The sequence below is a fragment of the Calidris pugnax genome, unplaced genomic scaffold (genome assembly GCF_001431845.1).
Source record: "Calidris pugnax isolate Ruff unplaced genomic scaffold, ASM143184v1 scaffold31, whole genome shotgun sequence".
Taxonomy (NCBI): Eukaryota; Metazoa; Chordata; class Aves; order Charadriiformes; family Scolopacidae; genus Calidris; species Calidris pugnax.
In genome coordinates this window covers 9,791,225-9,817,968 of record NW_015090786.1, presented here as the reverse complement: position 1 = coordinate 9,817,968, position 26,744 = coordinate 9,791,225, and the positions used below count along the sequence as shown (strand labels likewise).

The 26,744-nt window shown below is 41.7% G+C and overlaps 1 protein-coding gene across 1 annotated transcript in view; it reads right to left on the bottom strand.

The window, feature by feature from the left end:
* The window catches only part of PCSK2 (proprotein convertase subtilisin/kexin type 2), a 135,557-nt gene extending 110,921 nt beyond the window's left edge, over positions 1-24,636 (bottom strand). Inside the window, exon 1 of the mRNA XM_014966447.1 lies at positions 24,568-24,636. Coding sequence (XP_014821933.1) covers positions 24,568-24,609 — 42 coding nt within the window. The 5' untranslated portion in view covers positions 24,610-24,636. The remainder of the gene's footprint in view (positions 1-24,567) is intronic.
* Between the last annotated feature and the right edge of the window lie 2,108 nt (positions 24,637-26,744).

The following is a 26,744-nucleotide window of genomic DNA, read 5'->3' as shown; positions in this document are numbered from 1 at the left end:
CCCTTCACAGTCCCCCCTCCGTACCCCCCCAGCGACACCCCTACAGCACGCAGCAGCCCCCGTTCAGCACCCACCGCGGCCCCACCGGCACCAGCCCTGCCCCAGCCCCTCCTGCTCCTCTCCCCGTGGGTCTGGAGGAGCCCCCGAGTGGAGCCAGACACCCCCAGGGCAGGAGCTGATCCGCAGGTGGCCGTAGGGTCAAGAAGACTAAACACTTTGGCAAGACCCACACGGCTGGCTTCCACAGAGTGTCCGGGAGCGGCCCCCACACTCCCCTCCAGCTTGCACCCCACACCAGCTCCTCGCGGGACAATCGGCAAGGTGTCCCCATCCCTCTGTTTGCAGAAGGGAGGTGGTCAGTCAGGCCGGGGACAGAGCCAGGGGAAAGCCCCAGGGCCCCCCCGCTATGCTCTGACCACTAGTCCACACTGCCAAGTGGCCCAGCTGTGCCGGGACACGCGCGGGTCCCAGCTCCCCGAGCAACCCCCAAACCTAAGTTTGCAAGGAAATCACTGGCGGGAAAGCACCTGGGCATTCCCTGCGATGAGACAGCCAAGGATGGGGAAAGGGTGGGATTTTGGAGAAGTGGCAGCACCTAAAGGGATGGGAACTCGGTTCTGTAAAAAAATAACCTGCCACCTGCAGAACTCGAACAAACGGTACAGAATACGCAAGCTTACGTCAAGGTATAGCTTAGCTTGTTCCTACAGATACATTTGTTAATTTGTCACTCCAAAGGTTAATCCTTTGTTGGATCCCTGAATGGTCCCCTGGGCGCAGGGCTCGAGGCACAGAAAACATGGAAAGTTAGTACTGCCTTTAAAACAAACAGAATGATAGATTTGCTGTAATCTGTTCTATAAATGGTCAAATGGAGTACAGAACTTAAATCAATATGGGAAAACAAAAGGAAACTGCAAAGATCACAAGTGAAACTCTTCTTCCATTATCCTAAAATGCTTTAGAAAATGACAGAAGAGCTCACCGCGTGATTGTGAATCCAAATGACCATTGGTTTGTTACGACAAATTATTGATTTCCCTCCTCTGGGTAAAAGAAAATCCCTATTCAAACAGAAGGGAAATGGTAACTTGGAGCCTGATCCAAAGCCCATTTAAATCAACAGAAGTGCTGTAAATGAATGACTGATGTTGAAAAAAAATCAAACAGGAGGGAAAGGTGAAACATTAGAAATGGCACAGTAGAGAAGGAAAACATCTTTCCAGCCTCATTAAGAGACTATGTCAATAGAATTCAGCTTTTAGATGCCTATTCTAAGCAGAGACAGTTATTATAAACAACTTTACATGTTATTTCCTTAAGCCAAGTTGTTTGTTTTCATCAATATTCAGCAACACCTCTCCTTAAAACATCTTTCCCAGTATTAAAGCAGATCCTGCTGCATGATGTGTTTCCAGGTGACTTGGGGCCTGTGAGACTCTCAGGTCACTAATACCTCCTGGTGACTGCTCGACAGTCGATGGAGACCCTACTGGTTTCCATCCATAGCCGTTCCTCAGGATCAGAAACTACAGGGAAATAAAAAAGGAGGAGAGGAAATGGATTTTCTCTACTTTAAATTCGTGTCTGTGAAAATATATATGTAAGCCTTTCTTCCCTCAGAGGTCTTCCCTTGGTTGACGTGCCTCTTTCCAGTTTGTTGCCAGTCTGCAGAAAGAGGGACATCAACGACAAAGGCAAGGAGCAGCCCTCCTGGCTTCCTCAAAGCAGCAAGACAAGATGCCATACACGTTCAGAAACTAGGACCATATCCCCGGTCTGGGTGAGGAGTGTGACTAAATAATTCACTGCGTATCTTCTGCCAGCCCCGAGCGCCGGCTGACACTGCTCTGTACCTTGGTGCCACTGAGGGTACTGTTGCAGGGACACTGCAACACTGAGGAGATAGCACCAACCAGGCTCTAGCTTATAAACCTCACAATATAGAGCTTTTGATGGTTTTGTCTTTGTGATGATGTTTTTAAAAGAAAATAATTTTAAAAAAGAGATTAGGTTAGGAAAGACTGAGTTAAAAAGTCAGATCTGAACACCACCAAGGAGAGAAAACTCAGTTCAAAGAGGCCATTTGAAGAAAAATGGTTGCTAGGAGTTGATGGCTATAGAAGTTTAAGACCAGACTGGACCACTGGGATTTCTAACCTAGTGCTTTATGGAAGCCGTAGGCTTATCTGTATTAATTCTTGCTTCTGGTCCATAGCCTTTCTTTTTCCTTAATGTACCAATCTTGAGACAAAAATCAAGGCTGATCTATTACAGCTATTGTGGAATGTTCCAATGATTGCTCACAGCCATTTGTAAAAAGTTTTAACTCTGCCTGTCTTTAAAATACTGATTGGTCTTGCATTGGCTTCTAGGTCTTGTTTTTATTATGGATTTCTCCATGGAACTACTGAACTTTTATTGAACTGTTCCTCCTCAGATGGTAGCTTTAAGGTTGTGATGATAAAGACATCTAGATAAGCACTCTCTGAGTCTCTTTATGTAAGGCATATTTTCCATCCCTTCAACCATTCCCATTAAATCTTTTTACTCCTTGAATTGCAAGCCAGGGCTGCATCAGATATTTTTTCAGCAGAGGTCAGGCCAGTGCTAAATGGATGTTACATCACATTTCTATTCTTACTGGGTACCCAGTGTTTCACCAGCCAAGGATTTCATTCAGTCTTCTTCCCACCCAGTCTCCCTGACGTGCAGCAGAGCACCCCCACCGACTCATACACCTCTCATCTCCTCCAAGCCCTCTCCAGGACTGCCGCGCTCTAGGACAGGTTATTATATCCAGCATGGCCAATAATCTTTGTCCCTAGATATATATATCCCTACTTTATTGAAATACACATCGTTTACTTGCATGCTGCTTTCCAAACAGCCCAGATCACTCAGCACACCTCTCTTTTATAGTTTACAACTTCCTTCTTTAACCTACTACCTTTATCAGTAATGAATTTACATTGATGTACTGGATTTAGTAAGATCTTACGGAGATCATTTCTTGGCCCCAGTCCTCTGGAACCTCTCCAGAAACAAATCAACTTCAGCAACAATTCCCACTTTGTAATCATACTTAAGAATCTAGCATTTAATCAGTTTCTAGTCTGTTTCCTAAAAGCTATTTTGATTTTGTATCCAATTTATTCACTAACATGTCATACAGTATCAAGGGTCTCTCAGACACAAGCAATGTCATAGACATGACTGATGAAAAAACGTGCTTTTTTTTTTTTTCCAACTTCATCAGTTGGTCCAGTAAAAGAGTAAAAGAGTAAAAGACTAAGGTTCCCCATAAATTTTGGCTCATCTAACAGAAGGCGAATAAACAACACTACTAGTTTCACCAGTCAAAAATACAACAGTGTTCAAAAAATGATATAATATTAGTTTGACAATTTCAGTTCCCAAATGGATTGCTGACTGCATCTTTAAACAGCCATTAAATTACTAGGATTATTTTACAAGTAGTTGGCATTCTGTATGAGGTCAACAAAGTACCAACATTTACAGGAGGTGTTTCTTTCCCTGGGGACCGCACAGGATGGTACCGTGCCAAAAGAGACCAGTATGTTCTAGGTAAGAACTCATTTCCTCGCTGTGAAAAGTCAACCAAGTCCTAAACACAAGATTTACATTGCTTTCATCTTTAATCGTTCATCCTAGCAGGTGCATGAGCAGTAGCATTCTGAAGAGCTGGAAACAGAATATTGCAATCATCAGATTTCGCATGTTATGAGAGAGTAAAACACATGAGCATCACAGAATCACAGAACCGTCATGGTTGGAAAGGACCTCTGAGATGACCGAGTCCAACCACACACACACAAAACACCCCTACACTCTCAGCCACTAGAGCATGCCCTGAAGTGACACATCTACACGTTTCTTAAATACCACCAGATACCATCATTTTGCACAACTCTGAGTCTCCCTTAAACCTGTCTTTCCAAAGCTGTGAAGTAAGAATACAACCATGGTTTAAGTGAACTCTGGAGCAGGTTCAAAGATAATACCTACATTTGGAGCAACAGAAATGGGAACTAAAAAGGCATGAGATTTCAAAAGGAAAGAACTGGATGGACAGTTAAAAGGCCCACGGTTGAAAGTGAAACAGTATTGTTTGACAACCTTGCTTAGAAGTTACTAGGGAATGAACAGACCTATTTGAAGAAAAGCAAGAACTACAGCTTTACACTCTCTGCATATCAAGAAGACCAGAGAACCTGTGTAATTGAACATACAGTGTGAAAAGAACAGAGTGAAATGGTATCAGCAACTGCCATGTCAGTTGAATGGACCATCTCACTGCAACGCACTGGCCCACTTCAGCTACAGGATAAAAGCCATTTCAGAAAGATTCCAGAACAAGCACTCTAAAGGTACGTCTACTTAGCCTTGCTGTGGACCATCTTATGTCAGCGTATAAAAGCAAGCTTTAAATTGGTTTGTTTTGATACTGGGCAGCACAGGTATGAGGAAAGCAGAGCAGAAACCACAGAAAAGGAGTTCAGAGATAGCACAGCTACTACTGCTCCACTTCGGGCTAACTGCCAAATCAGCCATGACTGCCTTAAGGAGGGTTTCATAAAGCACATTTGGGCCATTTGATCCAACTGATATATGAGTTATCGTAGCAAACTGATGAAGCCAAGCAAAACTCTGTGTTTCTGCACAGAAATTCTAGATTAAACAGCTTGGGATATAGTTATCATAGATGATTTCTACATCATTTGCCCTATTTAAAAATACCCACTTGAACATTTTCATTGCTTTATACTGTTGGAGTATTTTATTACTGTTAGAAATGTATTGACAACGGCAGCATTATTTACAGGCACATGGCTCCTGATCTGCTATATGTTATGTTAAATGCTGTTAGGGAAGAGAGAGCTACAGCAGGCACGCTGTGTATCTAAGATATGTGAGCCCAGGAAGGCTGGCAGTTACCAGGCACAGGAATTAAGAACTAAGATGAAATATTTCACGTCATCACTGTGTGGGACTGCACGGACCTTTCAAGCTTCAAGGGTCCTTTAAGACTGGAAACCTAATCCGTAGTTTCTAGTTACTTAAAGTTGCAGGCAGAATCCTCTCAACACACATTTATTTATACAAGTGTTATATTGCCAAGTGTCAGAGTGAACAAGAACTGTATGTACTAATTTAGCGACATGATAATGCAAATAGTAAAGAAGAAGAGTACAAGAATTGGTTTCGGGCATCCATTGACTGAAGCCCAGCAGGCCGAGCAAAGAGGATGGAAGAAGGAAAGGTGTAATTTTCTCCTCAAGCACTTTTGATTCTCTTTCATTTATTACTCCAGATGGAAGGAACAACAGAGGGGCTGGTAAGCAACATGGTGTCTGACAGGCAGAAAGTGAAAGCTGTTGATATAAACAGTGAAAGCAATCTCCTGTGCTTACTTTACGAGTTCACAATCTGAAGCGGACAGAGAGAAATAGCTTACGTGTAAAATACATGTACACAAACCCGAAAAATAAAGCCCTTGAAAGAAGAGAGTGTTTAACCGAGCGTTTGAGGATGCTTAAGTTCAGGCCCCCGCTGAAAGCCTCAAGGATTTCATGGACTACAGCATGTACGTGCCTGTTTGCTAAATGGGAATGCGATTACCCACGCGCTGAAGTCGTTTCCTGAATCTGACTCTTAGCCACTGCTTAACATCCACACAGAGAAACGTTCAGCTTAGGCAGCCATGGCAGAGAGGTACTACAAGTCATGAAAGTATGCGGTTCATTTATATTAAAAGGATATGCTTGTCACATTTACCAGGCTTGTTTGGGTTTTATGCTACTGAGCTCTTTGCTGAAGGCCGAGTCTGTCTGGAAAAGAGGTCTGTGCCAATGATATTAGAGAACCAGAATTGCTCAGCAGAGTCAGTTTGGAGCAGATGGTCTCAGTGACATTTTGGAAGATAACAATGGATAAAAGGAAGCTCCTAAGCCAGACCTGGAAATACTAGCCTGAAAAAAAACCAAACCAAACCAAAAACCACCAAAAAACCACACAGAAACAAAAGAAAAAAAACAAACCAAACAACAGAACAAAACCAAACCCCACCAATAGCAGCAGACTTAAGGCAAAAGGGCAGAAGAAAGTCAAGGTAAAAGGTAAGAGAGATCTGTGAACCATGGGAATGACTGGGCCAAAGGAAAATGGTGGAGTTAGTGACAGAGATCACGCATCAGAAGAAAGACTGAAAAAAGAACTCAACAGGGAATACCAAAAGATCTAACAAAATGGTCTCCAAGAAACCCACCCATGTGGGTGATACAACTTTCATGAATTACTAGCAAATCTAACTGCTTTGGGAAGCTCCCAACTGTGTCCCAAATGAATTGCAGGAAGGCTCAGGGAAGGTGGGGAAGAGAGAGCAGTAACTGCTCAACTTTCTGAGCCCTTGTAATTGCTCATCTTGCTGTTAAAGAGAAGTGGGTGACAACACACAGGTGTGGCACAAATAATAACGAGCTCTTCAAATTTGGTGGAGCAGTAATTGTGGATGTTTGGCTGAAACATGGGACAAAACAGATGTCCACCAAAAATGCAGTTTATTGCGATCAAAACCCATATGCAGTGTTGACAGTTTCCATGAAAATTTTGTTGGATAAAACCCAAAAGTTTGATTCCTAATTAAACAGATGTTGAAAAATTTTGGGTTTACTATTGTCCATTTCATTTTGGATTTCACTCATTCAAAGATATTATGCTCCCTATAGCATGTTTAATCATTTTTATCTTAGTAGTTACCAATCATCAGTATGAAACAAAGATATGTTTTCAGAATCCTTTTTTTTTAATTTCCATGAATTGAAATTTCAGGTTTTGTTTCCAATCAAGATAAAAACTAATTAGAAAAGCTATTATTTATTTTTATAAACCTGAGCACTAAAAAAAAAAGATATGATCCCAGAAAAATAATTTATTAAGGCAAAACTGAAAATAAAACAAGATGCTGCTCTCATCTGAGCTGAAAGCTCTCTATGGGCAGACTTCAGTTTGCTTCCATAAATTAGAGATATGGCACCACATAGTCAGATAAATGTAGGTTTCTTTCAAGTTTATCTTTGAGAGTCCAAGTTTCTCAAAGGCAAATTAAACTTTTCCACTGCTAACTTTGTTTTCCTTTTGGATAGGAAAATAAACTTTTCAAGACTTCATTGTATAAATATTCTTCTGATGAAACTTACTTACAACATTTCTGTATTTTCTATTTCAAATTAAAGCTTTGCAGCCTATTAAAAAGCAGAGGCAAAGATAGGCAAAAAATATCTTCACCATCTCTGCTGGGCTGCTTTGATGACTTTTCTCATAATTCAGCTGCTAAGTACTGCCAGAGTTAAGTAGCTTGGTACATGATGGGGGTGAATTTGTGTGCGCTCTTTCTTGTACCGATTTCACAGGCATTCACTTCACCCCTCATCCCTGGAAAAGGCTGCTGACCAGTGAATTTTCCTTCATCTGATCAAGAGTTAAAGAAAAGTCTTAATCATCACTATAAAAAGAGAAAAGAAACCCCCCAAAATAGCTTAAAGCATCATGCCAGAATAGCAGTTCTAAGTTAATAGCTATTTACCCCTGGGAAGGTTCATTTCCTTCAGGATCTCTGCAGAGCTACCTTTAGATTTTGTCACATTCAGCTGTCTCATCCACAGCCCCTGCCCAAAAACCTTTCCCCTCGCAACCAGTGACCTTTTCACGCTCCTGGTATGGAGGCACTGGAGCTGGGATGCTGGCACAGGATGAGAACTGGGGCACCAAGCTCCGAGGATGCTGCAGCCAGTCTTGTGCAGATATCAGCTTGGGCATAGGGAGGGTCAGAGTGTGCGACATCCCGACACTGAGTACAGCTGCCACCACCCACCAGCCCAACCCTCTGTCATCAATCGTGGCACAAAGAGCTGTTTGCTAGAGACCACAGCTGGCACAGAGGAGAGAGGGTAGCAACGGGAAAGGCACGGGGAGAAACGAAACCTTGAATTTGTCCCTCCACCTCACATGTACCTTGTATAATGATTACTAAGACTGTTCGCACAATGAAACCTCATTCCGGTCTGAGGTTCAGAAGTGCTGAGCTGTAGTCAACAACAATAAACAGCCTTTTGTAAAGAAAAATGAAGGATTTTCTAAAAGGCAGGCCATACAAAGCCTACTGAAATGCAGTGGGAGATGGATGACAAAGCCTATCTGTTCTTTGACATTCTCCCCTGGCAGAAATAATTTTGTCTGGATTTCTGGCATGAAAACAAACCTATCTATTCCTATACCACCTTTTCTATAGTGCTGTCCCTTTCCAAACCATTATGAAGTCTATATGCACATATTGTCACACTAAATAGTATCACAGCTTCCTAAACAATTCACCAAAAAGCCACTGCACATTCATAACTGTGAACTGTGAAAAAGAAAAAGTCAATTTTGACAGTGTAAGAAACAAGGAAGAAATACGAGCAAATAAATTGTTAGGAAAAACACATTGCTTGTCTCCCAAACTGCTCTCATATCATCATTCTCTTCATAAAGAAATTCATTACCTGTTATTACTTCTGCTGTGCGATAACTATAATGAACATCATGAAAACCTCTGCAGGCTCTGCTCAAGAGCTCACTTCTAAACCACTGCAAAAACCTGATGTTTGGCAACATTTTCATTTCACTTGTAGAAAATGAAGCAGCCATGAGGAACAGATGAGAGCTGAAGTTTTCAATAAACATCTTGGTATGGCAAAATTAAAGTTTAGTTTAGTTTGGCTTTTGCTTTGGGTCTGATTTTGGTTTTGTTATTACTTTTCTACACCATCAGATTTTAAAGGGTGAGAACCTATTTTCCATGCTGCCATGCTGGCTTCAAGGGTATGGGTGGTCCTTCATGGGACTTCTCAGTAAATTGTTATTTCTTTGCAGCCCTTCCCTCTCAATGGGAACAGAGCTGTGTCAGCATCCAAAGGAAGATCCTGGGATTCAGCAAATTTTCCATTTGAATTTCACTTCAGAGAAGAGAGTACACCACCACCAAAGAAAGAGGAGAGGCTGACGCTTCAAATCAACAGTTTCAAATTCGAGGCAAAGGAACGTAGATGGGACAAGAAACGAAACGAAAGGTCTGGTCTTTATCACAGGTTTGGCTTTGTACACGTATCTCACCTAATACATATGATAGGACACTGCTCTTGGCAGACTCATGGACCACTATTTCAAAAACATTGAGAAGAAAAAGCACCTGCCTCCCCAAATGTGCATTGCTGTTTTAACAAAAGGTTTGTTTTGGCAGATTATTTTAGCCCTATCCTGTTCAAGTTACTCTCAGGAGCCATCCCTTTGAACCACGGTGATACCTTGCATGAAGAAATTAAGCAGCAGGATCACCAACATTATGAAAAGCATCACGCAGCAAAAATAACCTCAGTAGGAAATGTATCGACTCAATCTCATGGAAGTACATCATATAGAACGGTCCAAATAATTTTGGCTATTAAAGGGTCACAGTAACACATGGCTGCATTACCAGGAAATACAATAGTGAAAAGAAATATGAAAAACAGAAAAAATGAACACTGGAAAATGGAAAGAAAAGTCTGCAGTGTTCTATTTGCAATGCAACAATCACAGATCTTATCAAATCATGCCATTGTATCTTTGTATAGATTCCTCTATGTAGTTATGGCTGAAATGTGGGACAAAGTACACCCTATATTCAATTGATATAGGCAGCAGAACATAAAGCATTGAAAAGGATTTTTATTTTTTTTAATAAGGAACAGATGGTCACCTTATTCAAGCAGCTGTTGGGGGGAAAAAAATGATTCACTATCAGGCATCAAAGGCTAAAAATGGTCAGATTCAGATGCACTCCCTCCTGCTAAGTAGTGGTATCAGCTTTCAGCCCCTCACTGGAATAAGGCAGGAGAAAAGAAGTGAGGCGAGAGGTCTCCTCCTGGTCAGCTCTGCTGCTGCTCTCGGTGGGATATGAGCCGTACCTACAAATCTAAGCTGGTGCTGAGCAAAACCTCTAACTACGCCTCAAGGCATTTTTGATGTCCGAGTTCAATGCTAATAAGCAGAATCACCAACGAGTACAGTAAAGGAATAAGCATCTTAAAGCCCGTAAAATTAAAATTGAGTTATATCAGGAGATTATATTATATCACTAGGTGGCATTGCTCTAAATCATTCAGTGTGTCTCTTCTGAGCTCTTTCCTGTATGGGTACTATTCTAACAGCTGGTGAAACATGCAGGTTTCCTGGAGGTGGCACCAGCCATGCTGCTCCAAGTATGTGTACAACACTTCAGCAAACCTATGTGGTATGAGATTTTATTCTAACTTTGGCCTCAACTCTTCTGTATAGTGCTACAGAAATAAACACAGTCCAAAATCAGATATTCAATGACTCCAACAGAAAGCCTCAGCCTACTCACACAAGCATTTATAAAACAACCGCAGCCCCCTCTGATGGCTCCCCCCTTCCACAATTCACCTTCACAAATCTGGTTACAGCTCATTTTCCCGTGTTGTACAACAGCTGCAAAGCCAGGGCTTTTTGCCAATTCAACACACCACTGGGTTGGCTCACTGGCCCACTGAATTTGAAAAAAAAGTTTAAAAGTTATTTTCAATTTTTTTTTTCGCTTGAACTGTGGAATTGTCTCTGAAAGCCGCTAATGAAAAGTCTGACAGCATGAAATAGAGGAGTAAAAAACCATGAACATTTGTATTATCTCTAAACCTGAATAAAGTTTTCAACAGCACAGAATGATGCAAGAATTCAAACCTCCGTTTTGAAACAACCTTAGCAAAATGTGTGTCAAATTCAATTTTGGAAACTACTGAAATCTCATTCTGACTTCAGTAAGTAATTCCTATGTATCTAAGGCTTACGACTCAAAGTGCAATGGTAGCATATCCCAAAGAAGGTTTAAAGCTTCAAGGAGGTAAAGTTTAGCCATGTCCAAAAATGCAATCCTGAAATCCCCTAGCCTGTAATTACCAAAAGCACAGACATGGCAAAAAGACTGTTTATGTACTTTGTATTCAGGAGTCACTGGATAAGAAATATAGCAAGGTCTTGGAAAAAGGACTAGAACCTCGAACTCTTCACTCGTAGCTGAGGACCCCAGGCATCAGCTACAAAATTATGATCCTTCCATCTCTCTTTCCGAGAGAGAAGTAGTGAGGACATTCACCCACTTATGCAAGAAATCCCTGCACGTTTACTATCTTAACAGCTACAGCCTCTGTCCCAGGCCCCAGTAAAAAGGTACTTCTCGTGGTTTTGGCCAAATTTACCAAAACCAGTCTGACAGATGGCCTTCCCCTACCCCTATAAAAGTGGAGAGGAAGAGATAAGGAGATTTAGAAGTTTAGAATGAACTAAACTACTTTAATGAAGTATGAATATTAACATCAAGAAGAAGAAAATAATGAAATAGATACAATATATACAAAACTGTACCAAGCTCCCAGGATGACATCACTGGCAGGCACTGGGCAAGTCCCACACTGCACTCAGTGATGGATGGGAACTGGGTTCCAGCTCTGGAGTCAGGAACACATGGATCGAGATCAAAGGCAGATGAACAGAGTCCTCTTTGGACGTTGACCATTGGAAGAAGACAGTTGACCCTTTGATCCCTCAGCTTTTATACTGAGCATGGGGCAGATGGGATGGAATACCCCTGTTGGTCAGGTTTGGGGCAACTGTCCTGTCCGTTCCTCCCCACAGGTGGGACCCCTCTGCGCTTTTTTCATTTCCGACCCTCTAACGGGGCAAATACCAAAATTGGCTGACCTTGGTTGTTACAGCAATAAGTATAAGTAAGGGCCTGTCTGCATACCATTCCTTGGCATGAAGCACAAACATTGGTCTCATCACTCTGAAGAACAAGCAGTTTTCTCCACAATACGCCGTTAATTTCAGAGAGTTAGAAGAGGCCTAGCTAAGATGTAAAATTACTGAACAGAAAACTGGTTCTGTTTTACTTCAAACCGGGACAGCAACCTATGCCCTGGATGGCACTATCTGCTTTACTGAGTTGACAAGCTGATTTCTATTTGTCCCTGTTTCAACAAATCAACTCCATTAAGTCTGCACCAATGACCCTTCCCGTTTTTTTGAGCTCCGCAGTCAGAACAGCTCTGTATGTTCACATTTGACGGATTTTATCCTAGGGATGAGATGATTTGTAACAGTTGCATCACGCAGTTTTAGGAGAAACACATGGCCATTCCAGCTCTCTTTAAACTATTTCAGGGCAATGAGTGCTTTTCAGTGGAGGAAATCAAGCCAGTCAAAAACCAAATAATTGTTTTCACTTTCAGTACTACACAGAGTTAGTTTCCAAAAGTCCAAGAATTTTTGTAAAACAATCTTTATTTCCTCAACACTTCTATATGCCCTCTCACCCTGATGAACATACACATGACCACCTTCCAGCTCCGAGAAGTGAGATGCAGACTTACAGGAGGGGGTCAAGGGAGCTTTCCTCACTCTCTGAGCCCTTCCAGCCCGAGTTTCATTCACTGGGTTCTCCAACAATTGCTTCTAGTCCTTGGAATTGGGCACGTGTAACTGTTCAATCAGATTGGTAACACTTACTCATCCTTACAAACCACTTGAGCTCCAGGGATGAAAGCAGCTTAGCACTAATAGCAACTCTTGTCTTTAGCCTACAAAGGCCTTGAATACACACCAGGGGAAAAAAAAAATAATAGGAAAAAAAGTTTTAACAGCTTAACTGAATCAGTTTAGAAACAGTTTAGATAAAATCAGTGAATCTCCCTTCCACTGGCTGTTAAGAAAGCGTCTATAAATCAGTTTCTAAACCATTTAGTAAAATCAGGAAGAGCTGTGTGCTGCACTCTCAGCCTAAGGCACGCAGCACAAAGCTGGTGTGCTGCTTGCCCAAGAGACACCACTGATGTCCAAATACAATAGTTCTTCTCTCCCTTCTTTTCTGAAACAATTTCCCCCACAGATACAGCCCGAAAACACCCTCTTTGTAAAGGGTTCAGGAATGTTTTTGTTTTTTCTCTTTTCTCTTTCATCCAATCCAGCAAATGCCAGCCACTGATTAACATCTCATTTCCCCTCCTGCTACGTTATAAGTACCATTTCTTCCTGAAATACCCCAGTGCAGATGGACCAGTATCAGTCATTTGTACGTACTTGGAAGATCACACGTTGAATCACCCATGGTTAACAGGTAAGTGTCACAGCTTCACACTGCTGTATAGACATGGGCTGAGTGCACACTTTATGCCATTGAGGAGTAATTAAGTAGTCTCTTAATAATCTTAAAAATGAACAGTGATTGCTATTAATATATTAGTCATCTCATTAGAACTACCCACATACACAGGATGGATGATGATACTGACAATAAGATTTAAAAAGGAAACCCTATGTGATGATAGTGTGCCCTCAAAGGGAAGTGAGCGAGCTCTGTGGTTCCAATACAGGAATTCAGAGGCTGAATTCCTTCCTGGGTCTGCCACTCACTTCCAGTGTTGCACTCACCTACAAAATAGGGGCATTTATATAAATTTAACCAGGCATCCAGTATTGGAACATTTGCATGAAAGATTATGAGGAAATGCAAAACCTGATGTTTGCTCCCTCCAGAAGCACCTGACTGGAGTCTATGGAGACTCTAACTCAGCAGAGAAACAAGCTTTTTCTTCTCAAGAACAGACCATTCTTTGAGTCATTTATCCCTCATCCTCCTGGCTGCCTGTTGAAGGTCTGGCATTTCTCTGCTCAGGAAGCAATTCCATTCAATTCTGTAGCATCCCTCATGAGAGTCTCCACAGGGCTGAGCACCGAAAGGAAAGGTCACCAGGAAATCAAAGCAGGAGCGGTCTGTGAGCTGGTGCTCACGACAGCAGGAGAGAAAGATAGCTTTGTGGCTACAGGCACGTGGGCTTATTGCAGTTTTGTTGACCTCCGAGGATTCGGCTAAGATGTCAGATCTGAATTTCTTTTATTGAACATGCAAAGGAAAGTCAGGCAAATGCTAGAAGGCAGAATGCCTTCTGGAAAGAAGACATAATTATAACATCATAGGAACTACTCACGCATATATAAAGGAAATTGTATCTTAAAATCAGTATTTGCTGCGAGGTTCAAGTGAAAGAACATCTGAGACTGAAGTATTTATTAGCTACCTCTCTGCTGATCGTCATTAGTAATTATTAGTTACCTGACATTTCTGACAAAAGCAGGGTCTCTCTTCAGTCAAGAATTTGATGAGCTGCACTGGGAATATTTGGAGTAATGTGAACAATTCTGGTCACTCAGATTCAAAAAAGATTGAAAACGCTGCAGGTATTTTAAAAAAACCAAAACCCAAGGACAGTCATGGGAACCAAGAGTAAGCCCGAAGGTTCCAAAATGCAGCTGGGGTTTTTCCAGCAATCAAAGCAAGAGAAGAGAAGGAATACTGCTGCTCTGAATGTCCCAGTTACAGACTCACAAAAAGCACATCTATGGGAAAGCACAGACAAGGAAGTGATGCTTAAGACCTGATGTAGTATTGTTATAAGAAAAAACATGGGTATTAATGATCCATACTGAGGCATAATTACACTGAAAATTAAAAGATTAAGCATTAAAAGAAAAGCATTAAAGGAGTAAAGTCTTCTAGCTGGGAAATAGGTTTAAGATATAGCTTGCTAAGCTTATGGAAAAGGCTGTGATACGGTGCATTCAGCGAGAAGCGGTTGGAATTGCTACCCTGGTAGAAAACTCCCAGTTCTTTGTACCAATGCTGCTTTTAAAATAAAAAAAAAAATAAAAAGGCAGGACTTATATAAGGCAATTTTTTCAAGAAACATACACATGAAATAATCTGCTTAGAAGTTTCGTTTCCCCTTGTGGATTTGCAAAAAACGTGTTAAACTTTGTTTTTCCCCTATTACAATTAAAAGATCTGCTGTGACCACACAGTGAAGAAAGGCAAAGAGCTAAGACTAAGCATTTTATCAGAGGGTGACAGATTTCTGAGAAATCTATCAGCAGGGCTTGGCAGCTAATGGATAAATTACAAGCTCATGATAAAATTAAAAGCCCATGATAGGTAATAACTAAGTTCTGTTGGTTGAGCAAATGGCAAGCATGGCAGCTGATTTTTTTTTAGACTACAGAAATTCTCCAAAGGCAGGGATGGTTTCCAACATTATGTACTACCCTTTGCTCCTAAGGTATGCTCTGTAGGGAGAAAGAGTGTATGAAACTGAGGGAAAGGACAAGCAAGGAGAGAAGGCAAAGGGAACGTAGAGGAGGATGGAAAGAAGTGCAAGACTGATAACCAAAGACAACATACAAAAGAAAGATGGCATGAAAGAAGAGACACAGAGAAGAGATGGGGGCAAAACACGTGCAAGAAACTGCTATAGGAAAGAAGCAAGCTGAGAGAATGCGTGAATGAGATGTACTTCTCTTTGTCATGACAAACCCACAGCCTCCTGTCTGCCTCCTTCCAGGCGGCTTCCCTGCAACAGCCTGTGTTTCTGTTACAGCTGCCCAGTAGGCAAAATGCTCATCTCCATATCTATTGATTCTACTATTTGACATAGTATCTTGCAAAGCACCTAGAACGGACTCTAAATAATCAACTAGTGCACTCTGTGCATGTGTATAAGGGCTGGAATGCAGCAGTGGTTCAGTGCAGCACCATTACAGTATGCCTTTAAGCTGCTGCAAACAAATCCAATTGGCGAACAGTTGTTGATTTATCACGCAGTTCCCCAGAGTCACAATAAGGCTCAATCCGCCTACTAGATTCACCACACACATTCCTGAGAGATTACTTGAATTACATTTAATCTTTATTGCAATATGAAAATATTGAGGTGAGATGCTTCCATCCCTTAAAATGAACTTTAAATGGCCTCATTCCAGGAAACGGAAACTCGCTGCTTCAGCCTCAGACAACACAAGTCCTACTGAGGCCAACAGAAACCTCACCAATGCAATGGAGGCAGACCAGATTGCGATTCCACACTGTTTTTATTTGGTAGTAAACATCTCTAAAGCAGACTGTGCCCCAAAGTGTGCTTTCACACAAACCTGGGGTTCCCCAGCAGGACTGTTTATGTGACCAGAATCTGGCCCTAGCTGTCTTGGGTATAAAGGTGCAAATTTACTACTCATAAGCCTGTGTTATTTCTCCAACACCTATTTGCTGCTGGCTTCCAAAAGTTGCCATAAAACGGAAAGAAACTACAGCTTTTTTGCGAAATGACAGAAAAGTAGCAGTCCTCCCAGCTGCAGAGCTGTGAAAAGATGATGGCTGTTAGATATATTCTGACTGTATTTTTACAGGAGGAAATCAGTATACACAATGCAAGGGCACTTCCTCAAAGATGGCAGTTGAAAGCAGCTTTTGTTGGAAAACACACAGGAAGATCCTCAGGAAAACAGAAGCTTCTCTTCTAAAAGAAGCTCTCCCTATCCCACAAAAACCCCACATGAGTCAGTTCCATAGACTTGAACATTCCTGGGGTATCTGCAATCATCCATTTGGAAATACTGTGCTCCTCTTCTAGCAGTCATCCCTCTCCTCCTGTTCCATGGCCAAGGGAACACAACCAAAACTCAGGTGTCTGTTCCTAGGAAGCCTTTCATCCAGTGCAGCTGGAGACTCTGGTGCGACTCTGATTTGTTAATACTTTGTTAATTTGTTTCTCTAGATTACAGAGATCTCCCAACTTGAACTGCTTCTGCCTGGCACATCTCTGCTGTTTGTATGTGAACAGCTTCTAGAACATGTCTGAGAAGCAGCTGTTTGAAACTAAGGAACAGAGCACCTAAACATATCTGAAGATGCTAGGGACACTGTAGGATGTAGGACAGGATGATTTCTAGTGCCCATGAGCCAGCAATGTACCCTTGTGGCCAAGAAGACCAATGGCATCCTGGGGGGCATCAAGAAGAGCATGGCCAGCAGGTCGAGGGACGTCATCCTCCCCCTCTGCTCTGCCCTGGTGAGGCCCCATCTGGAGCACTGGGTCCAGTCCTGGGCTTCCCAGTTCAAGAAGGACAGGGAACTGCTGGAGAGGGGACAGCAGAGGGCTACAAAGATGATAAGGGGCCTGGAGCATCTCCCTTACAAGGAAGAGGCTGAGGGACTTGGGTCTTTTTAGTCTGAAGAAGAGAAGACTGAGGGGGGATCTGATCAATGCTTATCAATACTTCAAGGGTGGGTGTCAAGAGGATGGGGCTGTTTTTTTTTCAGTGGTGCTCAGGGATAGGACAAGAAGAAATGGGCACAAACTTTAATACAAGAAGTTCCATCTAAATATGAGGAGGAACTTCTTTCCTGTGAGGGTGGCAGGCTGCCCAGGGAGCTCCTCCTCTGGAGATATTCAAAACCCGCCTGGATATGTTCCTGTGCAACCTGCTCTGGGTGGACCTGCTTTGGCAGAGGGTTGGACTAGATGATCTCCAGAGGTCCCTTCCAACCCAGTATCATTCTGTGATTCTATGACTGTATTCCTCGGTTACATTTTTATCTAAGGATGTAATGAAAGCAAACTAAGGATTTTCAAAATCTGGCTTGGTACTTTAGCATCAGAAGTAATGCGATGACAAACAAAATTCAGGCATCTACCTCACAAAAACCCCATAAAATTGCTAAAAGCTGTAGAAATTGCACAGAGTTTCTGTCCTTACCAGTTTGTTAATCTCAATCATGAAAAAAAGCTATGATTTCAACTACTTCTTAGAATCAGGGTCCCAAATGCATTAAGGTTCACAAGCACCTTGTATTTCAAAAGGTCCAAGGATGTCAGTGAAAGCAGAAATGCTCTCTATGTTCTCAAATAGTTTTATGAGCTCATATGTTCTAACCACTCATTTTAATTTAAAAAACAGAGCACATACTTCTGCAGAGATGGAGCAGATGCAGAGTGGGCAGGTGAAGCCTTTTTACCTTGAAACACACCATGTTCTCATTTCTAAGCGACCTTTCAGTCTTACAGTTTACTTATTTGCTTTTCCCCTCTGGCACTTTTGAGGGAAGAGCTGGCTTTTAAAACCACTGTGTGTCCTAATGTTCGTCAGCAAGAAAAGCATCCATGGGCATTGACCGTAAGCGCTCAAAGCTGGGTATAGAGAGACTAACCTTACTACAGCTTTTGGCTCCACGATTCCTAGCACTGGTCACCACAAGTGCTACGTTGCACTTAAATATGCAACTAACACTCTGAGCTTTCAGGAACATTTCTCAGAAGAGGTCCCATGGGTAGAGAAGAAGGTTGACTCCAGAGCTCAGGGCACTGTCCGAGACATTATGCCTGAGTGAGACCGGTGGTAACTCCGCCACAGGATGAGAAATGACAATGTTGCACTGTAAGTCTCCTCATTAAACCTACCACCATTAAGGCATTGTTTACGTGAGAATAATTAATGACATAAGGAATGACAGAAAAGAACGTACAAAGCATTGGGCAAAGGAAAAAAGGCGAACAATTTAGGTAGCCTTTAATGTTCGATGCCATACAATTTGAGTCCTTGCACAGAGCAGGAGGTATTTGACATTTTCCTCTTCAGAGATTAGCACTTGCAGGTATTGATTTAAACTAGGATTTATACCATGACTGTCATTTTTATGAAGGGCACAATAAGAGAGATTAGCAAGAAATTGCCAGGCACACCATCCTTAATCAGCTGCAAACTGTTTTCATCCTAAATCTGCAGGTTTGCCAGCAAAAGCAAAATGAGCACAACTAAGTGGCATAGCAGGAAAAGAACATTCAGCCCGGCAGAATAAAAATAGCTACCAAGAAAGAGCGCCATAAGAGAGCTTTTTAATTTTTATTTTTAATCTGGAACAGATTCACAATTCATGCCACCTCTTTTTAAATCTTATTACCTGGTTTGGATTAGAATTAAAGTTCAAATCCCAAGCTCTCCCTATGCGCTTTACCGGACACAGGTTCCAGCTGAGCACATCGGAAGGCTGCCAGGCCAACTCCTCATTACCCAAGCCCCTTGCTGGATGCAGTCTGGACTAATGTACAGCCCTTTTTCAACCCAAGGGTCTTCCTTTGGAAGAAGCAGGTTTAAAAACACAGCGCGTAAGGAAAAATAAACCACCCACCTCTGTGTGAAAGACACCTGAAGATTGAATATATCATTAAGAAGGACTTTCTGTGGCACAAATAGAAGTAAAAGCCTTGCTCCTTTCGATTTTCAGTTAGAGTTCAGCACCTACTTTGTTCTCAGTGCAATTTGCCCAAGTGCCTTTTGACAAGCCTTGTCCCTTTAATCCATTCTGAAACCCCCATTTTTGCCTGCTTGGCAGTTATGGAAACATATGCTACAGCCAGGTGTATTTCAATGACAAAGGATAAAAATTGCAGGGAAAAAATACTACATTTTCTGGCTCTCTTCTAGTTACCCAACCTCTTTCCCTGCTAACATCTGCTTGAAAATTAGTTTCCTGTTTAGCCTGCACCACGGAATTTAAATTCTTTTATTCTTAAAGTTACGAAGCACCAGAGGTTCTTGCCTCTGAGTAAAATGGATTAATATTTACAAGAATTATATCTTTCTTGATAAGGTTTAGTCTGCTTAGTCCTTTATCAGTGGTGCCCTAATATCACAGAGCTGCTTCTGTTCGGGTTAGATTCAGGCAACAAGTGTAGCAGGTTTTGTTCACTTCTGTCTGGATGAGCTTAGGTAAGGCATAATGCTGGTCCCCATGAGGTACAATTAATCTCCTGAATGGTAAAAACCTTTCATATCTTTTCTGTTGTGTCTACAACTAATGAAAATTTCACAACTGCCTTGTTAAGGGAAAAATATGTTGAAGCAGCTCCCTGTCATTCATGCTGCCTTTTGAGCTTGTGCTATCGATCCAAAGATGACTGAAAGTACATCTGCTATGAAAAGAAAGCCATGAAGCCAAGGAAGTGGGAAATCCATCCATGCTGTGTAGGGATCATCATGGGTTTAGACACACTGGGCTTGCTGTTGCATTTCTGTGGGGTGTCTGAGTGGCCCCCCAAAGCCGTGCTGCATGTGTGTAAGCAGCCAGATGGGGATCTAGATTTCCCTTAATCATATGTTGAGAGGCTACAGAGGGTGGGCTGTGCAAGGCTACTTGTATCACAGGAACTGAATAGCAAAAGGAAAGAGGAAGGGCTGGGACAGACACAGCCTTGGTGGGATGCTGCAGAGGGAACTGGAGAGGTGGGGGGCAGTCCCAGTTCTCTCCCACCCCAAACAGCAATTTTGCACCTGGGAGCAGCAGCAGCCAGCTGATAGTCAGGGGGAACATTGTAGCCTGCAGACAAAAAAACAGCACAGTTAGAGAAAACTGCTTTCCTCATCTGTGCCTGTCCAGTGGGAGGCTCTCAAAGGAACAATGTCAAAACGCAGCACACACCTCCATAGCTCTATGGGACCAATTTATGATGGCTTGAGGATCTGACCCAGACAGCTTCTCTCATTTCTCTGCTACTACTCAAATCTGGATTCAAAATGTTTTGCTCTCAGAGGTTTATCTTATGAAATAATAATACCATTCTGGCTTAGGGCCAAGGTTGGGCTAAGGGATGGCAATACATTAATGCCCCAGGTAATCAGCTCAGCAACTTTCAGCTGTCAGTCACAGCTCCCTGAAACTATCCTAGCCATAATAAATGTTTTCAGACGTGCTCATTGCTAATGCATTAAAAACAGTATCCAGCAAATGGGAAACTTAACTTTGCATACGTAATTGGTCTAACTTAATTGCAATGATCTAATCAACCAGTCAGACAATAATTTTAGTTCTAGTATAAACATCTATTTCTTAAGCAGGAACACACAACCAGCCCAGGGGGAACTCAATAAATATTTTTAACATTATATAAAACACAACAACATAATTAACAAGGTAGAAAATGAAGACTATTGTTGTGCCCACAGAAAACAAAAAAGCTTCTGGAAGGAGAAAAAATTCTTCTTTTATGTTTATTTCAGTTGGGCTGTACTTTTAGTTAGACCACGATTAAATTACTAGACTGGACTTTGAAAAGAGGATAATATAGCAAGTCACCCGGACCATATAACCCTCCGTAGGTTTAATTGAGGGTTTACATCTAGAAAGCATCATCTTTTAACCCTGTAGTACCCCAGCTGCTGGACCATTCCTAAAGAGCCAGAATTCAGAGACATCAACATTGGATTCAACCGAACTTGTCAAACCCCAAATACAGGCTGTACCTCCCTTTACTTGTGAAAAAAACATAATCAACGCTTTTCTTGTGCCTCATTTCTGCCCTGGGGAAGGTACTAAGCAGAACCATTTCTACATGCTTCCTACAACATTCTACTGCCTTTTGCCAATCTAGTCTGAAATGTCCATAGGTTAGAGTAAGACTACTTGAGTTTCCTTTCTTATATACATTCCCCCAGAAGTGGATAACTGTACTTCCACATTTACATTTTAATTACTAGCCTCCAACATCAACTCTGCAAGCTCTCTGCCATTCAATGAAAACATACTTCTTTTCCTGCTGACACGCACAACAGCTTTTAGTTAATATGCCCCCAGACCAGCGAAGCCATCAATGAAATATTTATTTGTTGTGCTGCTCGTATTACAGTTCCTGGCTGGGCAAACTAAAATGTCCTCTTGTCACAGCAATGGGTTTGTTACACTTAATTGTGTGTCTTACTCTCTTTCCAAGTCATCAAAACATCTTGAAGTTAGGCAGAGACCTCAAATATCTGAATCAAGCATGAAAGGCTAACAAGAAAAACAAACCAAAAAGCTGAATGCTGTCCCATGCTGCCCCATATGATTAAAGAGACTTAGAGAATGAGCAGAAAAGCCCTAGAATCAGTGACAATGGTATAAGCAAGAATGAGCACCTAAGGAGCTGCTGAAACTGCTACCACTTGGGATACTTGTGTGGTTTCCCACTGCAGAAGATGAAATAATTAACCTACAGCCTGCGTGCCTTGACCAGCCATAGAAAGGAGAGAGGAGATGAGTAGAAAGTCAGTCAAACCTGAAATTTACGACATCTGGGATACCTCAAGGGAGATGATTCCAGCAGAACAGGTCTTGAGGAAGAACACAGGGCTGGGATTCAGGACAATAGGATTTTACTCCTGTGTCTGTCCATGCAGAGAAAAAGACATTTTACCTCCCTATTTCCTTTCCTATCCCTTTGTCTGCTCTATCAACTTAGATTAAAATGCTCTGTGTGCTTGCAAACTGGTACCCTTGATGCTGGGCAAGACTAAAAACTGCAGCATGCTATAAATAAGCATTATGTTATCAAAATTATATTTGTTTGGGAGGCCACTTCTCACAGTGGGTCAGAGACATCATTCCTGCCATGCTTCACAATAATAGCCCTTCCACAGGTAGTCTCCCTGCTCCATTGGCTAAAGCAGACCTGAGTGGGGATTAGGGGCAGTAGGGGTCAAAGCCCATTCCACAATTTAGATCCTTCTTTTATTTAAAAAGGAGGACCCAGTCACATATAAAATATCCCGTTAAAGTACATTCAGTCTAAATGAAACATTCTATTCCTGCACACACTATCCGATCCCAAGATCAGACTTGGCCTATTCCAAAGAAAAAAGATGTCTTCAAATAGTATTATGAGAAATTTCTGAAGAAGGGCTGGGTAGATCTCCAAGTAAGTTTACCACTTCGGAAGTTCTTCCCCGAATAAGGCCTACATAAGAACAAAAATTCCTCCTGTAAATTAGGATTTTTCATTTCTTCTTCAATATAGGCAGAAATGTCTCAACAAGGTGAAGGAATGAAGAGAAACAAAGGACTAGCTCCTCACACTGTCTGCTGAGGCAGGCCCAGTGCAGCCAGGCAGCAATCTGCAGTCCCTCAGGTGAGTGCAAAAAAGATTTAGAAACAATTCGCCTCTCTCCTGAAGTTCCCTGAAGGGGAAATAAACCTTGGCAAACCCTTCTATTTAATAAAAACCTTTATCCAGGAAATAGTATACTATCCAAGCCCACACATCAAATACTGTTGTCTCTTAGTACTGATAAACTAAGATGAACACTTTTCTCAGTTTGCCTTACGTAGCCATTGGAAATCTCTTGGAATAGGGTAAAGTGTTAAGAAAAGGCCTCTGTTATGCAGACACCAGGAAAGACGCATATCAGGATACTGCATGCATTTGTACATGTATCTAAAAATATACATCACTGGTACTTCTTTTCAGTTTGTTGAGAATGCCAGTGCAAAGAGAAAGTAGTACATCTTAGTTTAATATGTTAATCATGGGGGCATATCTGTGTTACATGCACGTCATCAAAGCAACTGCACTTGTTACACAGAAAAGCCATGGAATGCTTTTTGGTGTTGTGCTGCACAAAACAGTGGGGAGGTTCAACTCTGCCCAGCTCCAGTTGATTTGTAAATAGTTTTTGTTCAATGAGATAAAGGTATTTACATTTTACGTTTTAGTGAGGGAAGGAATTCACTTCCATTGGAATTGGGGTGTCATGTAAAGATTAACTGAGAAGGGTAATTTAGACACTTAATTTAATTTCTGCCTCCTCCTCTGATCCCATGTTTTCATTCTCATTTTCATGCCAAGCCCACCCCCACGCATGACATGTCCTATCAGCTTTTAACATATGTCCTTTTACATCTTTTCACAAAATGTACCTCCTCTTTTAAATCTGGCTCATTTCTTGACGTGACACAAAAAGGCAAGTCAATACACTTTCAATAAAATTCAGTGCCCACATTATTGCAGTTGGCTCAGTAGCTATTCATTCATCTATTAAGAAAAGTAAGACCTACTAAAAGATACGGGCTAAAAATACACAAATGTATATTAAACAGTTTACCCAGATCATTAACAATCTTGCAAGATTAATAGAAAACTGACTTACAGAATCAATATGTATTCCCTGTCTCTCAGCTCTAAGCCTGGATATATCACAAGAGCAAACCATATTAAATTTAAAGCTAGCCTGATCTAGGTTTTGCTGTCCCTCTAAGGGCAAAAAATTCTATGACATTTGGAAATGGCAACTAGTTACACACCATGCATTTTTCAGTAGCATCCATTTCAAAGTGATATCATTACATGAATGAGCTCTACCCACTGCTTGCAGAGAGCTTTGCCTAGTCTGGTTTTATTTTATTTTTTTTCTTTGCAAATGACTATATAGTATAAAGCTCTGAATAGCATGCATTTATGAACCTGAGTATAAGTGTACTGCTATTTTCACAGAAAAACTGTCATTATAAAAACCAGAAGCACAGGCCCTCATGTCACCTACCTTCAGAAGACAATTGGTTTCATGAAGCAAATACCAGCAGCTGCATTATCAAATAACCTGAAGACTGTACTGGATAAATAATAAAAAATGGATCTCTGTGCGAGATGCAGGAGATGGAAAGAAATTAATCTTTGGGGCTCATCTTCAGAACATCAAATAATATACCTGACCACTGAAAATTCAAACTGAAGATCTTATTATAGCTGCACATACAGACAGTGCTTGTTTTATAAGACAATGCAAATGCACCCAAAAGCACCAGGAGACAGATCTTACCTTGTAGTTTCTAGAATCTGGTACCGAGCCCATAATCTTCATACATCAGGCGTAGAGTTATCTGCAGAGAGAAAAAGAAAACAGACAACTGTAAATATACTGAAACCAAATAAAAATGCAGTATCTCCAACTCTATACATATTTCATAGGCAACAGAAAAAACTCCTTTCAATGCATCCTGTAGAAAAAGAGGTTTCAGTTCCTTGCCCTTACTACCATGAGTATTCACGCCTAAATTGCTGCCCTCTCTAAAAGTTTTAAGCTCTGAAAAGCAGAAGAATACCACAGAAGATGAATAACTGATTATCTCGAGACATTTTGAGATAATCAAGATACTCCGTGACCTTGCTTCTTTGTAGTGTGAACTAATCTATTCTTCCAATGGTTCATTTCAGCCCGTTGATGACTTGTTAGCCGTCATTCCTGCCTAATTATTTCTAGCTAAAACCAAAGTGTTGATGTGGCATTAAACAAATTCCTCTAACAAAGTTTCCATGAAATAAAATGTATTTATCCCTCTGTCTGCTAACCATCAGTGATGCTTTCTCCATATACTGCATAAGGCTTTAGCTATTATTCTAAGCAAATGAATTCAGGACAAAAATAGAAACAGCCATTAAAAGATAATGCTGCTGGATAATTCTTGCTTCCAGTTCTGTCTGCATATATACGCTTAAGATCTTCATGATACTCCAATCAAGCTGAATTAAAATGCTTTCCAAGTATAATTTTGTGCTATATAAGTTTGCCTTATATAAAATTGGGAAGGGAGGGAAAAAACCCAACCTTGTGCACTAAAATAGTGCTGGTACTGCTTTTTGAGAACGAGGCAGATCGTTTGTACTCTCACATTCCTTGTTTTTACAAATGAAAGAAAATGTAATCAGGATTCAGTTACAATTATCTGAAACCTCCAAAGCAGAACTTACGAGAAATAATAAGGCATCAAGCTGGCCTCACAGAAGTCTCTCATGCCCCCAACACAGCAGCACTGCATGTAGTTCAAAGTGTCAAAGCGGCAGAAAGTGACCCTTCTTCTGCACAACAGCTGCCTAATAGGAGTATTTTGACAACAGCACCTGAGGAATTATAAATAAAGATCACCTCCATGAAGACTTTTTCTTACATGTCTCCCACTTAACCTCAACCTGACTATAAGCACATACAGGGCTTTTGCAAACCTTAGTGATCTGAAATACTGTTCTGTACAAACATTTTTCATTATGTGCATCCTGGGCTGCATGAAAAGAAGTGTGCCAGCAGGGAAACAGAGCTGATTCTGCCTCTCTACTCCATTCTGGTGAGACCCCACCTGGAGAGTGGGGAGACATTGTGGCCCCTTCCAGTACCTAAAGGGGGCCCAGAGGAGAGATGTGTAGTGATAGGATGAAGGGTAACAGTTTAAACTGAAAGAGGGGAGATTTAGATTAAATATTAGGAAGAAATTCTTTACTGTGAAGGTGGTGAGACAGTGGAACAGGTTGCCCAGAGAAGCTGTGGCTGCCCCATCCCTGGAGGAGTTCAAGGCCAGGCTGGATGACGCTTTGAGCAACCCAATCTAGTGGAAGGTGTTCCTGCCCATGGCAGGGAGGTTAGAATTCAATGATCTTTAAGGTCCATTCCAACCCAAACCATTCTATGATTCTATGATCCCAGTTAAGCGAGCCTGGCACACAGTTACTCTGAGGCTCCTTTTCATTCCTCTGTTATGAGGTTACTAGGACTCTGTGAGAGCATCCAGCATGTCAGTTTTCACATTGCTCCAGAAAGTCCCATGTCTGTTCAAATGGAGTGAGTTCCTCAAAGCCACGTGTGGTTCGTGCCAGGAAGGGGTTTGCACAAAAGGTTCCTGACAGCAATCAAACAACGGCTGTAGAGGAAAAGACATAACCTGCCCTGACAGGCAGGATTGTCCTGAGCTGCAAAGACAGTCAAGAATGCACAAAACTTGAAGTCACAGTGCAATAGAAGGAGGCTTACTATTCCCAACTACAGGAGAACTGAGACCCAGCAGAGCTTCCCCTGATCCTCATGACCATAGCAGACCACTTGCACACGCTCTCCGTGGGGGAGGTTTGCTTCTTCAGTCCCGGTTATATGAAGAAAGAAAGGCAGAGCAGCTGGTAGGGCAGTAAACCAGAGCTTTGAGGGAGCAGGAACACTTGATCCTCTCTTCT